At 41.0% G+C, this 14176-nt stretch overlaps 2 protein-coding genes across 3 annotated transcripts in view; both read right to left on the bottom strand.

The window, feature by feature from the left end:
- tars2 (threonyl-tRNA synthetase 2, mitochondrial) overlaps positions 1–14176 on the bottom strand; it is a 601872-nt gene that overhangs the window by 62146 nt on the left and 525550 nt on the right. The window lies entirely within an intron of this gene.
- adamts16 (ADAM metallopeptidase with thrombospondin type 1 motif, 16) overlaps positions 3041–14176 on the bottom strand; it is a 76980-nt gene continuing 65844 nt past the window's right edge. For both annotated transcript variants that reach the window (XM_001922411.9, XM_073925676.1), the window contains exons 19-23: positions 7763–7967; positions 5172–5354; positions 4150–4347; positions 3825–3972; positions 3041–3620 (exon numbers count right to left, since the gene is read on the bottom strand). In XM_001922411.9, the coding sequence (XP_001922446.4) occupies positions 3505–3620; positions 3825–3972; positions 4150–4347; positions 5172–5354; positions 7763–7967 (850 nt within the window). In that variant the 3' untranslated portion in view covers positions 3041–3504. The remainder of the gene's footprint in view (positions 3621–3824; positions 3973–4149; positions 4348–5171; positions 5355–7762; positions 7968–14176) is intronic.

Below are 14176 nucleotides of genomic sequence, written 5' to 3'. Positions count from 1 at the left end.
GCCAAGAGAGAAAGACAACACTACTATGATGGTAGTATGACTCGCACGTTTAATAAGATCCCCCACTCAACTTGTCAGGATACACTGATAAAATTGCAGGCTTCCAAACAATTACATGTCGGCCCAACTTAAATCGATTAACTTAATAGTTTTTACAAATTTAAGTTGATTGAACATAAAACAGTTGAACTCATCTGAAGGTCATTTGTTGAGTGTACCATTAGCTGTGGACGAGCGATTACAGTCATCTACCGCTGCTGTACAACAAATGCAAATACTGTAAATGATCAAGTCTCTTCAAAAGCCACATTGTGAGACGCCCGAGTCTTTCATGTGCATTTTTACTCTTCATCAGACAGATTTACAGCTCTTGGCAGTCATGCGGATGCTAAAAACATCCCGCCGAGAGAGCTGACTCTGTTAAACGTGACACTTCTTACAGTTCATTAAACTCTCGCCCGTTAGTTTAATTGGCGTTTTGTTTTCCTCGAAACCTAAATAAGAACCAGTACTGTGAAAGCACCATCAAGTGTACGAACATGACCAATCCTGCATCTAATCCCAAAGCTGAAAGACGTTACACACAATATTACAGCAGAATATACAAGTATGGTTAATAAATAAGAGAATTAATGCGCTGCTAATTAAAAAAAAAAGATGTCTTACTTGGAGTTTTCGTCTGCTTTCTAATCTAAATATTCAAAAATTAAGAAATCAAGAAGCTTTTTAAAGACAATTAACAAATATTGTCATGTTTTCAGAAATAATCAGACAAAATGAAGTGAGTATCTCCTTAAAACTAGCAAAATAATCTGTCAATAGGGTGAGCAATCTGGTTTTCACTTTGAAATGAGTTTATTTTGCTTGTTTTACTGACAAAACGCTCTTAATTTTGACGTATTAGTTCTTATAACAAGACCATATGTTTTGCTGGTCTATAAAATGCTTCTTGGTTTAAGAATTTTGAGATATTTGGACTACAAACAAGACAAAAACACCAAGGAAGGAAGCACTTATTCTTCTCATGTTTATGTCAACAAATAGCACCAAAAATGAAGTCTCCCTGCTGTGAGATGCATTAAAGCAGCGGTTCTCAAACTTTTTTCATCAAGTACCACCTCAGAAAAAAATTGTCTCTCCAAGTACCACCAAAATGAGCAGTATTGAAATACAGTAGCGCAGTAGGCCCAGTAAAGCAGCTACAACTCTGCACAGTTAAAAAAACATGGCAGATTACCTCAGAAATATAGGCTATAAGATATATGGGATATAATATACCCAATTTTTGATAAATTTTGAAATATATGTAGCATGTACATGACATATTTCATTCCTCCGAGTACCACCAGAAGGAAGCCTCCGTACCACTAGTGGTACACGTACCACAGTTTGAGAACAACTGCATTAAAGGGTCCGTTCACCCAAAAATGAAAATGATCCAACCCAGGCTCATTCTGAAGACGTACCCCTGTATATATTTCTGGAGAACGCCAATGCATTCCAGGAGCTATGTTTTTTGCAGGTTTTGTTTTCGCGAATCCACCAGAGGGCAAATAGAGCTGTTGTATAATAGTGAAGAACAATATAGTGCCTACTTTAAACATTTATAATTGAGGAGATTCAGCGCGTTGGCGGCCATCAGCCTGTCATACTGAGCACAGCAAAGACTGTTGACGTTCCGCCACAAGATGGCGATGGAGACAAAACTCAACATAATTCAAACTACAGCTGATCAAATCATTATAAAACAGGTAAGTGACACTCTAAGTCAATCTCTCTGTTTTGCATGTTGTAGTGCTGTATTTACACCACAGTATTCTGCTAGTGTTTGCTTTGCTTTGGATTTTTCAGGGTTAATTATCGTGATCTCCCGACTGCAACAGAGAAATACTGAGAAATCTGTGTAGACTGATGGCATTTCATGCTGTTTAGCTTTATAATCTTACAATGTGAGCAAAATCAGCTGTTTTGTCGTCACTTTAGTCCAGGGGTAGGGAACCTATGGCTCTGGAGCCACATGTGGCTCTTTGACCAAAAGTATGTGGCTCTCCAGCTGTCTCCCTTCAATTAAAAATTAAAACTGTCACTAAAAATCAGTTTCCTATTGAAAATACAATTGAAATGACCTTTTTATTGTAAATTTTTACAGCTAAATGAAGAAGAATAAAAGGATGTTTCAACCAATGTTCATGTGCGGCGCTGTGGATTAACATGCATTAATCTGACACCAATAAAGGGCATGCAACTTACATTTCCATGGTAACCTTGTGCACGCAAATTAAAACAACATTCATGAGTGTTGATGGTGAAAAGAAAAAAAATGTCCATAAATTGTCCTTATATCGCAATGACTCTGTACAAAACTGCATTTGCCAAAAAAAATAAATAAATCAGAAATGGCTCTTTGCTGAAAAAAGGTTCTTGACCCCTGCTTTAGACATTACGCTAGTGCCGGGGTCTCAAACTCAAATTGATGGGTTGCCATTTCGGTGCCTGACAAACCATAATGCAAAGCGGCATGTGGTGAAACAACCCCAAAAAAAAGAGGGGGGGGGGTGTAGTGTGCGAGGATGAGGGGATTGTAAACATAAGACCCGGGTTTGGGGGTGGGGGGGTTGGCTTGGGAATCATTCAAACACTAGCTCTACAGTGATATTGGAGAATGAGCAGCAGTTTCTGCTGTTCTGAGGTCAGCTGCAGATGTGAATGAACGGCGGAAGAAAGTAGTTCCTCATACAAAAGGATTTTAGACTCTCTGTGTTTGATGTTCTTTTTTATATACACGATTGTGCCGTTAAACTGTTGTATAAACACAATAACACACTTATAGCAGTGCGATATGGCTGTATAACGTCAGAGGTGGGACGCTAAGGCACTCGGCCTGCAGCTTTGAGCCAACGCACGCCACCAGTGCCGATATACAGCCATATCACACTGCGACTCATGTGTTATTGCTCACATATATATATATATATATATATATATATATATATATATATATATATATATATATATATATATATATATATATATATATATCTTTTTCCTAAATAACTAATTGTTTTTGACTGAAAGAAAAAAGTCAAACACACTTAGAATGCATTGAGTGTGAGTAAATCACGGGATCACTTTCAGTCTTGCGTGAACTATCCCTTTAAGCCCTGTGTTACACATGAGATTATTCTGAGGCACGTTCAAGGAACAACAAAACACTTGTCCATCCATTTACCCACATGAACTGAGTCTAGTCTATATTTCCAGATGATGATGATGATGTTTTCTCCTCTGCAATGTCTGAAGCTCTGGCAAACACAACGCAAGGAGTCTTTTTGCTCTGTGGGCTTCATGTCCTGCAGTCTCGAGAGCCGTCCCACACAAACATGTCCATCACCAGAACGAACTTACCAGTATTTAAAAACGCGGTCTGTTCACACATGATCTCTTTACGGAAAGTTCGTGCATGTGAAAGTGTGTTTTGTCTGTGAGTTTCTCCATCTGAGCTGCTCAAGGTTTGCTCTGCCGGCAGGATTTGCAGCACTGCTTCCCGTAGAACTTGTGGTTGCAGACGCTGTGCTGCGGCACCAGATAACACCAGCTGAAGTGATCTTTACACACCACATCTGCACACACATACACACTGGGTCACACACTCACGGCAGAGACACATGTTTTAAGGAAAAACTCACTCATTATTTTTCTGAACACAAGACTATATTTTGTACTTTTCCAGAAAATTCTTCTTGATTTAAGAGTTTCTAGATATTTGGACTAGAAACTCGACCAAAGCTCTGTGTGAAAAGCATTACATATCAGTGTGTACAGACCGTTGTGCTCCGGCTGGGGGCAGAAGGCTGTGTTGCAGGCCTGAGACATGAGCGGCTTCATCTGCAGGACACATCCAGAGGAGGGACGTCCCAGAGAGAGACACTGCACCGAGCGTATCTGCACACCTCCACCACACGACACTGTACACTGCACACACACACACACCATGGTTAACATCATTTACAAAACATTCAATCTGACCACTAAGAGTTCTTAAAATCAAACCGTTTTAAGGCTCCTTTTGATTTGAGAAGTGTTAGATATTTAGACTAGAAGGAGCACATTGTATGCAGTGCAGGAGCTCGGGATGGTTGTGGGACCTGCCTGAGACCAGGGCGATGAGTACCAGTGTGTCCCCGCTGCCGGACACTCGGCCTGAACACACACTCTCTGCAGATCCACCGACGGCCGGGACACATGCTGGCACTTCTTCTGCGACAGCTCTCGGTATTTTCCAGAGTAATCCTTCTCTGCGCACTTCACCACACGCTGCTGCAGGCCTTCACCACACGACACTGAGCACTGCACAACAACACCACAGTACACTCTTTAAACTGAGTTTTCGTTTCTAGTGCAAATATCTGAAGATTCCTAAATCAAGAAGTATAAATTGTAGTCTTGTTTTCAGAAGCTGAGGGAGTTTTACCTTAAAATAAGCGAAATAAAGGCAAACTCTGAAAACAAGACAACATGTTTTGCTTGTCTGCTTCCTGATTTAACAATTTTCAGATATTTGGACGAGAAACAAGACATAAGCTCCGCGTAAAGCCTGATTTATACTTCTGCATCAAGTGACCGGTGTAACCCACGGCGCATGCAACGCCCGTGGCTGTGCATTTATACTCCTGCACGCTGTCTCTGTCGGCCTGCATTAACACTTCCGAAACACTAGTTGGCAGTGAGGTGTAAATGGTTCTCTGTGTCGAGTTTCCAGTATAAACACTTCTGAACACTTCCAGGATGTACAAGTGGCTCAGACTCGCTCATTTTGAGGCAGGAACCGGTGGACGTGCAGCAACTTTAACCATGAGGTAAACACAGAACAAAACTTTCCATCCGGTGCTCCTTCACGGGACTCCACACTTGTAAACAATTGCTCGCACCATTCGCGTGGCTCTCGGTCCCGCCCAGACTCGTCAGCGCTACCAAGCGACCAATCACAGAGCTTGCGCTACGCGTTGTTGCGACGTGTAGTTACATTTTTTGAGAGGTGCACCTCAGCGACGGCCACAGCGAAGGGCTATGCGTCAGCGCCGTAGCATACGCCGGTGTTTGACGCAGAAGTATAAATCAGCCTTAAGAGGAGCATGCAGTGTTTTGCGGTGCGTTGTGTGTGTCTTTCTCACCGGTGTCCATGTGGAGACGAACCACTGAGCCTTGCGCTGTTTTCTGCAGTGTTTGATGAAGCAGATCTCCTGAACGCTGGGTTTGAGCAGATCAGCACAGGACGAGTCCGGCAGAACAACTCCATTACTGAGCACACACAGCACCGGACGCTTCATCACACCCTTACCACACTTACGAGAACACTGCAGACACACACACATCAACAACATTCATTTACATTAACGCCCCATTCACACGGGGCTTCAGCGTCAACGCTTGACTGAAGGCGTGATTGAAGTTGGGGCTGACGCGATCATCATAACAGCGTCAGCCAATGAAATTCAGGCTCTGTTTACACTAATGCGTTTAAAACAAAAACAAGTTTTGCTACGATTACGCCATCCATCAACACTACGCCGGAGTTTTCTAGCGCTGAAAACGGAGCGTTTTGGAAACACTGAAGAGGCTGTTTTCATTGTGAAGCGCTGCTGCTCCGTCTCAGTGTGGATGAGGGAAAACGGAGACGTCTAAAAACGGAGGCGGGACTGCTGAGATTCGCTACCTGATTGGGGCTTTTGTGTCATTGCGTATCCTTCTCTTATTCGTCAAGCCCCTATCACATGACTATAACACATCGCTTAACGCTACCGGAAGACAGCAGACCAGCCTTCACTGTAAACAACAACATGGACACAGAAATGGGAGCGCTGTTTGCACTATTGTCTGTTTTAGGTGCCATTGTGCAGTTATTCATTTGTAGTAACGTCTCGACCTCGTCGTCTGTCCACAAAAATACCTCTCTTGCTTTCTTTGCCATCGCGTTCATTGTTCAACCGGCGTTTGTTGACTAACAATAACCGAATGCCGAGCGAGACGCATGCTTCCTGTTGATTTTCGAATGTGCATGCACAGAGAGCACGAATGGTCACGTGATATACGTTTGTGGTGGCGTAGTGTGGACGGAGATATGTTCAGAAACGCTAGGTGAAACGCTGGTGTGGACGCGGATCGTTTTTGATCTAAAACGTCGTTTTAAAACTAAAACGCACTAGTGTAAACGGGGCCTAAGTCAGCAATAGGCCACTGTCTGAGCTGGTGTATTTGCATACAGCGATCTGATTGGCTGACGCTTCCATCAGCGCTTGAAAAGTTGAGCAAGTCCCAACTTCTGCAGCGAGCAACACCTCTGAAGCGGCGCAGACAGATCCACAATGCAGTTCGGCAACGCCTGACGTCACCCATTCAAAGTGAATAGGAAGAGTTGACGCCGACGCCCTGTGTGAATGGAGCGTTAGTCAGTCATTAAGCAGATGCTTCGGTCATAATGGCTTACAACTGAGGAGGCATTCAGTGATTCATCAAGAAGAGGCAATACACACTAGAAGTGCTGATTATACACACTGTTAGTGCTCAGAGAATTAAGTGCTGAAGTAAGGAGGGGGAGTGTTTCAATTTATTTAGAGAGAAGAGTGTGTATCTACAGGTGGTTTGTCAGGCCCACTCACCTGTGTGAAGCACACTTCAAAAACGCACAATAGAGCTGAAGTCAAAATTATTCGCTCTCCTTTGTCCTCTTTTTCCAATATTTCCCAAATGCTGTTGAACAGATTCAGGAATTTTCCACAGTATTTCCTATAATATTTGTTCTTCTGGAGAAAGTCTTGTTTGTTTATTTTAGCTAGAATAAAAGCAATTCTTAAGCTTTTAAAGCATTGTAAGGCCAATATTATTAGCCCCCCTTAATCAATATTTGTTTTGGATTGTCTCCAGAACAAACCACTTCTTGTGATCACCAGAGATCTAGCGGCTGCAGATCATTGGTAAACACGCAGATCGCTAAAGGACTGCTAATCTGCCTGTATATGGACTACAAGTTCCAGTCATGCACCGCTCACATGCACCTGTTCCTCATTCGGTAGATTACACACACTTAAGGCTGGGAGCTGCTAATGATCTGATTACAAGGACTATTTATACAGCACACACACTCACACACATCAGAGTCTTGTTATACGGTCTTTGTGAACATTATGAAGCGTTTTCTCTTGCCTTGCTTTACCGTGTTTGACCCTCACCTTGTTTGTTTGTTTGTTTACATTGCCTGCTGCCTGCCTGTACTGACCATTCGCCTGTGTATTGACAACGACTCTGGATTTGCCTGTATACATCTGTTTGCCCCTGTGTTGACCGTGGCTTGCCTGACCATTCTCTGTTCAATAAACCCTGCATTTGGATCCGCGACTCAGTTGTCAGTGTCCCCATTCACATTACAGCACTGTTATACAATAGCTTACCTAATTACCCAAAGCTAACTTTATTGACCTAGTTAAGGCTTTAAATGTCACTTTAAGCTGAATACTAGTATTAGTACCCCCCTCAAGCAATATTTGTTTTGGATGGTCTACAGAACAAACAACTGTTATACAATGGCCAGCCTAATTACCTGAACTTAACCTTATTAAGCTAGTTAAGCATTTAAATGTCACTTTAAGCTGAAAACTAGTATCTTGAAGAATATCTAGTCTAATATAATGTGCTGTCATCATGGAGAAGAGAAAATAAATCAGCTATTAGAAACTGGATCAGAAGTGTGTTGAGTGTTTTCTCTGACCTGTGTCCAGGCTCCAGCGCTCCACGCAGGTGGGCAGGAGTGTGTGTTGCAGGAGTGTGTGTGTGCCGGCGCTGGCTGTGGACACTGAGCATCGGCCACAGTCTCCAGCTGATCCGGGCCGGTTTTCTGCACACACACCACCCGTCTGACCTGCTGTCCAGATCCACAACTGCGGCTGCACGAGCTCCAGTCCTGCACACTCCAGCTGAGAACACACACACACACACACACACATGGTTACAAGAGTTATTAATGATTACATTTATTGGTTTCTCGATTTTTTAGAGTGTAGAGAAAAATAAATATATATATATTAAAAATCAAAAAATCTATATATATATATATATTGCTCTTAAAAAATAAGAATAAATAATTAAATAAATACACACACACACACACACACACACACACACACACACACATATTTATATATATATATGTTCATCAATTCCCCTTTAGCACATGTGTTTGGACTGTGGGGCAAACCGGAGCACCTGGAGGAAACCCACGCCAATACAAAGAGAGAACATGCAAACTCTACACAGAACTGCGCCACTGTGATGCCCTATATATATATATATAAATATTGTAAATATATAAATATTGTGATATATTGCAATAGTTTGCATTAGTATGTGTGTCATGTTGTATTGACAACTTGATAAAGTCAGCAGACGAATTAAAATTCCAATTTATTTTCTATCCATTTCAATTGGTTAGAACTGCACAGTGTTATTGAACAGAGAACTCACTGAACTGTATTAAATGCATGTTGTTATTAAACACTGAACTAAAATTAATATGCCACTAAAGTCACATATAAATTAAGTAATTTATAAAACTAAAGCAAGTAAAAAACAATTAAATGCATCAAGTAAACAAAACTGGAACACAGTGCTCTGATATGCGGTAAACTATTAGAGACCTGTGGTAAATCGATGGCATGCATGAAACATTTTACATGCAACATGCCGGCCAGCTGTGCTGCCACGGTCATGTTTGATGCATTGTCTGTTACAACGACAGGTCCTTCCAATTGATGTCCCATTCCTCCTATGCAGTTTTCAGTAACTCTGCAATGTTAGTTAAGGCAGACGGAAGCTTTCCACCATGCTCACTTTGCTTACTTCTGATACCATACTATTTAGCGTTTTGTTGATCTACTAGAGCAAAGGAGGAGGTTGTTTGGCCCAACATGAATCGATACTTCAGGTTGAACTATCGATACATTATCGTAATCAAACACATTATCGATACATTATCGCGATAGTTCGATATATCTATATTTTTGTACAGCCCTACTTAATAGTTGTGTAAACATCACAGTGGAGGAGGATGGAGCACTTATTTCAGCTCACAAAATTGACTAGATATTATACTAGAGTGAGTGATGGTGTGCACTTTATGTATGTGTATGAGTGTGTATATGTGTGCGTGAGTGTGTGTGTGCATGAATGTGTGTGAACAGTATGTGTATGGGTGTGAGTGTGTCTTTCATCAGCGGAGTGATGGTGTGAGAGTGTCTGTGGTCATTTGAGTGTGTGTGTGTGTGTGTGTGTGTCCCTCATCAACAGAGTGATTGTTTGCTGAGTTTGGAAGGTTTTTAACCTTGACCTCTCGTAAACCCAAACAGCTCGAGCCAAACACACACTGGACATCAGATAAACGAAAGGCAATAAAGGCCGTTTACAGAGGACTGTTAATGAGGCACAACACACACACACACACACACACACACACACACGCACACGCACACACACACACACGCACACACTGAGAGAGAGAGAGAGAGAGAGAGAGAGAGAGAGAGAGAGAGACAGAGACAAACACACATCAGAGAAGTTGGGACAGTATGGAATGCGCAATTAAAATAGAAAGTAGTGATTTCCAAGTGAACTTTAACTTAATGTGTTCATCATAATTTTTATTAATTAATTAATTAAACATTATGATGAACACATTAAGTTAAAGTTCATTTGGAACTCACTACTTTCTATTAATTAATTAATTAATTATTTATTTATTTATTTATTTATTTATTTATTTTTATTTTTTTTAAATAAACATGTTTTCCAATGTTGGCTCTTGCCACACATTTCAAAACCAGTTGGACCAATAAAGCATTTTCCACTCAGTAATTTTGGTTTTCCTTTTCACAACACTTCATGGCGTTTAGATTCTGAAGTCAGAAGTGTTTCAGGTGTCATTTTGTCCCATTCTTACTACAAACAGGTCTTAAAGTGGGCAACAGTACAAGGTCTTCGTTGTCCCATTTTGAAGCTACACATACTCAGTTGGAGACAGGTCAGGATTGCAGGCAGGCCAGTCCAGTACCTGCATCCTCTTCCTCTGCAGAAGGCAGCATACTGTGCTCCATAATCTCTCTGTGCTTTTCAGAATTAACGGAGCATCACAGAAGTGCAGGATACCTTTGCTAAGGACACCGACACAACCGCAGACCACGTCAGAGCCTGGCTTTTACACTTGTTGCTGGTAACAGTCTGGATGATCCTCTTCTTCTTTGGTCCAGAGCACACAGCGTCCATTTCTCCCAAAACATCCCTGAAATGCTGCCTTATCTGAGCACAGTACACATTTTCACTGTGTGATGGTCCATCCCTGATGCGTCTGAGCCCAGAGAAGTCAATTGCGCTTCTGGACACTGTTAACATAGGGCTTCCTTTTGCCACAGTGCAGTTTTCACTGTCATTTGAATGTCAGACGAATGAGGATTCTTGATGCAGCGCCCCCTGAGGGATCAGAGATCCCGATTGTTCAGCTTAGGCTTGCACTCTTGTCCTTTACGCACTGAAACTCCTCCAGATTCCTTCAATCTTTTAATGATGTTCTGCACTGCTGAAGCTGAAACATCCAAATGTCTTCCTTTCTCTGAGGAACGTTGTTTTTAAACTTCTGGACACTGTTAACATAGGGCTGCCTTTTGACACCATACAGTTTTCACTGACATTTGTGGATGTAACTCTGCATTGTGTTACTTGGCAAAGGTTTGCAGCAGTAGTCCTGAGCCCATGTGGTGATCTGGCTTATAGCTGAATGAGGATTCTTGTTGCAGCGCCCCCTTAGGGGTCGGAGGTCACTGTTGCTTAGCTTAGGCTTGCGCCCTCGTCCTTTAAACACTGAAACTCCTCCAGATTACTTCAATCTTTTAATGATGTTCTGCATGGTTAAGGGTGAAATATCCAAATGTCTTCCTCCCTTTGTTTGAGAAACATTGTTTTTAAACTTCTGGACACTGTTAACATAGGGCTGCCTTTTGCTTAAGTACAATTTTAACTGGCAATTCGTAGATATAACTACTTATGGTGGTACTTGACCAACATTTCAATAGTTTTCTCATGTATTTGTTGGCAAACTGGTGATCCTCGGCCCATCTCAGACCTATCTTAGATGCTGCTTTTGTACCAAATCACATCATTATTTACCCATTTTACCCGATTACTCAGCCTAAACAGCTCCTGTCACAACATTTTGGAAATTGCATAAAGCAAAATTGTCTTCTCCTTTCATTTAAGCCACTTCTGATATCAATTGATCAACAGGAAGTCAACTTATTATTCGTTGTTCCTAAAGCTTGGACAGATGACAAGACTTTTGTCAGGTAGTGTTTTTCCATGTCTCTGATTTCTGATGTGCGTCTGATTTCTGCAGTACGAAATCAGCAACTACAATTAAGTGCACTTCATTTCCCCCCTGTGTCAGTCCTGACTCTATGGCATGTTTGTGAGATCATGTTGGAGCGCAGCCGTGTGAAATCCTGCATGAGAAGCTAAACACACTTGTGTTCTCATTCATTCTGGTGACGGGACACACTTCAGTGAGTCACAGCATGTTCCCCTGATTTAACACTAGAGCCAAACATGTGCTGGTGTCTATTCAGGCTCCCTATGTGGGCGTCATGAGGTCACGTCTGTAACAGGTGCTTCAGACCAGAGACCCAGTGAAAATACTTTTTTATTAGGTGTGTCTATATGTGTGTGTGTCTGTTTTGTGTATGCAAACAAGCACAATAATCTGCCAACGGGGTGAGCAAATAATCTTGTTTTTCCCCCATTGGCAGATTATTTTGCTTGTGTTCTGTTAAAACTCACTTTATTTTGACTCATTATTTCTGAAAACAAGGCAATATTCATTACTTGTCTAGAAAATGCTTCTTGATTTAAGAGTTTCGAGATATTTGGACTGGAAACAAGACAAAAACCGTAAGAAGGAACATAATTATTTCGTAGTGTAATGCAGATTTCTCAGAGCAGATCTTCATCAGACATACTCAAACACTGAATCTGAAGAAGCACGACAGATGCTCATGTCAGGTTTTTAACAGCATCTTTTTGCACTTTCCAGAGCGTTTGCCAACTGGATCTCGCACTGATCATCTTTCTCCATCAATGATTTCATCTGAACGTGGAGCTGATGTAACGGTAATGACAGGCATGTGTTTGGGCCTGGAGTCTGTCTGTCTGTAAACACATCAACACTTGCTGATTTGCTGTTTGATACAGTCGCTGACAGTAGCGCAGCAGCTCCTTCATCACTGACGCATTACAGGAAACACAAGCAGGACCATAACTGATCCAGCTGTCAGAGATCTGGCCATACACATCTGTATATGTGTGTGTGTGTGTGTGTGTGTGTGTGTGTGTGTTTGTGTGTGTATGCTTTTTAGTTGTTCCACTTAAAAAAAAAAGAATTGCAGTAATAATCTCATATGTGAGGTCAATAATGTGAGCTATTAAGTGATAATAGCAGTTTTACACATTTTATATCTAGCTTTTTTTGTTGTCTACTTTTTAACACCTAGTTTTTGAAGAGGTCATTTTAAATATATACATTCTCATAAATAAAAAAACTAAACTTTAAAGCAACTAAGATAACAAATATTTTATGACTTGGACAAAAATATATGAAAAGGAACTTTTAAAAGAGCCGCAAATTTTTTTCTTTCCCAATATCGTGACATACTTCCAATTGAAACAATTCCAAAATGAGAAAAAATGAAGAGTGATCCATGATTTCATGCTTTGGGAACTGATTGGTTCTAATTTGATGCTGTTATTTCCAACTCTTTTATTGTCAACTCTGTTACTGTCAAGCCTGTTATCGTCAACTCTGTTATCGTCAACTGTTATTGTCAACTGTTATCGTCAACTCCGTTATCGTCAACTTCGTTATCGTCAACTTCGTTATCGTCAACTTCGTTATCGTCAACTTCGTTATTGTCAACTCCGTTATCGTCAACTCCGTTATCGTCAACTTCGTTATCATCAACTCTGTTATCGTCAACTCTTATCGTCAACTCCGTTATTGTCAACTCCGTTATCGTTAACTCCGTTATCGTCAACTTCGTTATCGTCAACTCTGTTATCGTCAACTCTGTTATCGTCAGTGTCAACTCTGTTATCGTCAACTCTGTTATCGTTAACTCCGTTATTGTCAACTTCTTTATCATTAACTCTATTATCATCAACTCTTATCGTCAACTTCGTTATCATCAACTCTGTTATCGTCAACTCTGTTATCGTCAACTCTGTTATCGTCAACTGTTATCGTCAACTTCGTTATCGTCAACTTCGCTATCGTCAACTCCATTATCGTCAACTTCGTTATCGTCAACTTCGTTATTATCAACTCTGTTATCGTCAACTCTTATCGTCAATTCTGTTATTGTCAACTCTGTTATCGTCAACTCTGTTATCGTCAACTGTTATCGTCAACTTCGTTATCGTCAACTTCGTTATCGTCAACTTCGCTATCGTCAACTCCGTTATCGTCAACTTCGTTATCGTCAACTTCGTTATCGTCAACTTCGTTATTATCAACTCTGTTATCGTCAACTCTTATCGTCAATTCTGTTATTGTCAACTCTGTTATCGTCAACTCTGTTATCGTCAACTGTTATCGTCAACTTCGTTATCGTCAACTTCGTTATCGTCAACTTCGTTATCGTCAACTTCGCTATCGTCAACTCCGTTATCGTCAACTTCGTTATCGTCAACTTCGTTATCGTCAACTTCGTTATTATCAACTCTGTTATCGTCAACTCTTATCGTCAATTCTGTTATTGTCAACTCTGTTATCGTCAAGTCTGTTATCGTCAACTCTGTTATCATTAACTCTGTTATCGGTTTTAAAAGTTGAACAATAAGTTCAACAACAGTTAATAGCAGTATCAAAAGTGACATTTAAGCATTCTGCTTTAATTTACACTAACAATGGATTCAGTTCACTCTTATTTATTGTTTCACATCATTCCACTTTGAGAGAAATGAATGGAAAATGCTTGAAATGTACCCGCAGTTGTGGAATGAGTCACATAATTGAGCAGTTGCGGTGCGTGAGGATCTACAGAGATGATGGTGTATTTTTTCTTGTATGCATCGTCTCAGCTCAAATTAT

The sequence above is a fragment of the Danio rerio genome, chromosome 16, assembly GCF_049306965.1.
Source record: "Danio rerio strain Tuebingen ecotype United States chromosome 16, GRCz12tu, whole genome shotgun sequence".
Lineage (NCBI taxonomy): Eukaryota > Metazoa > Chordata > Actinopteri > Cypriniformes > Danionidae > Danio > Danio rerio.
This window is presented reverse-complemented; position numbering and strand designations above follow the sequence as displayed.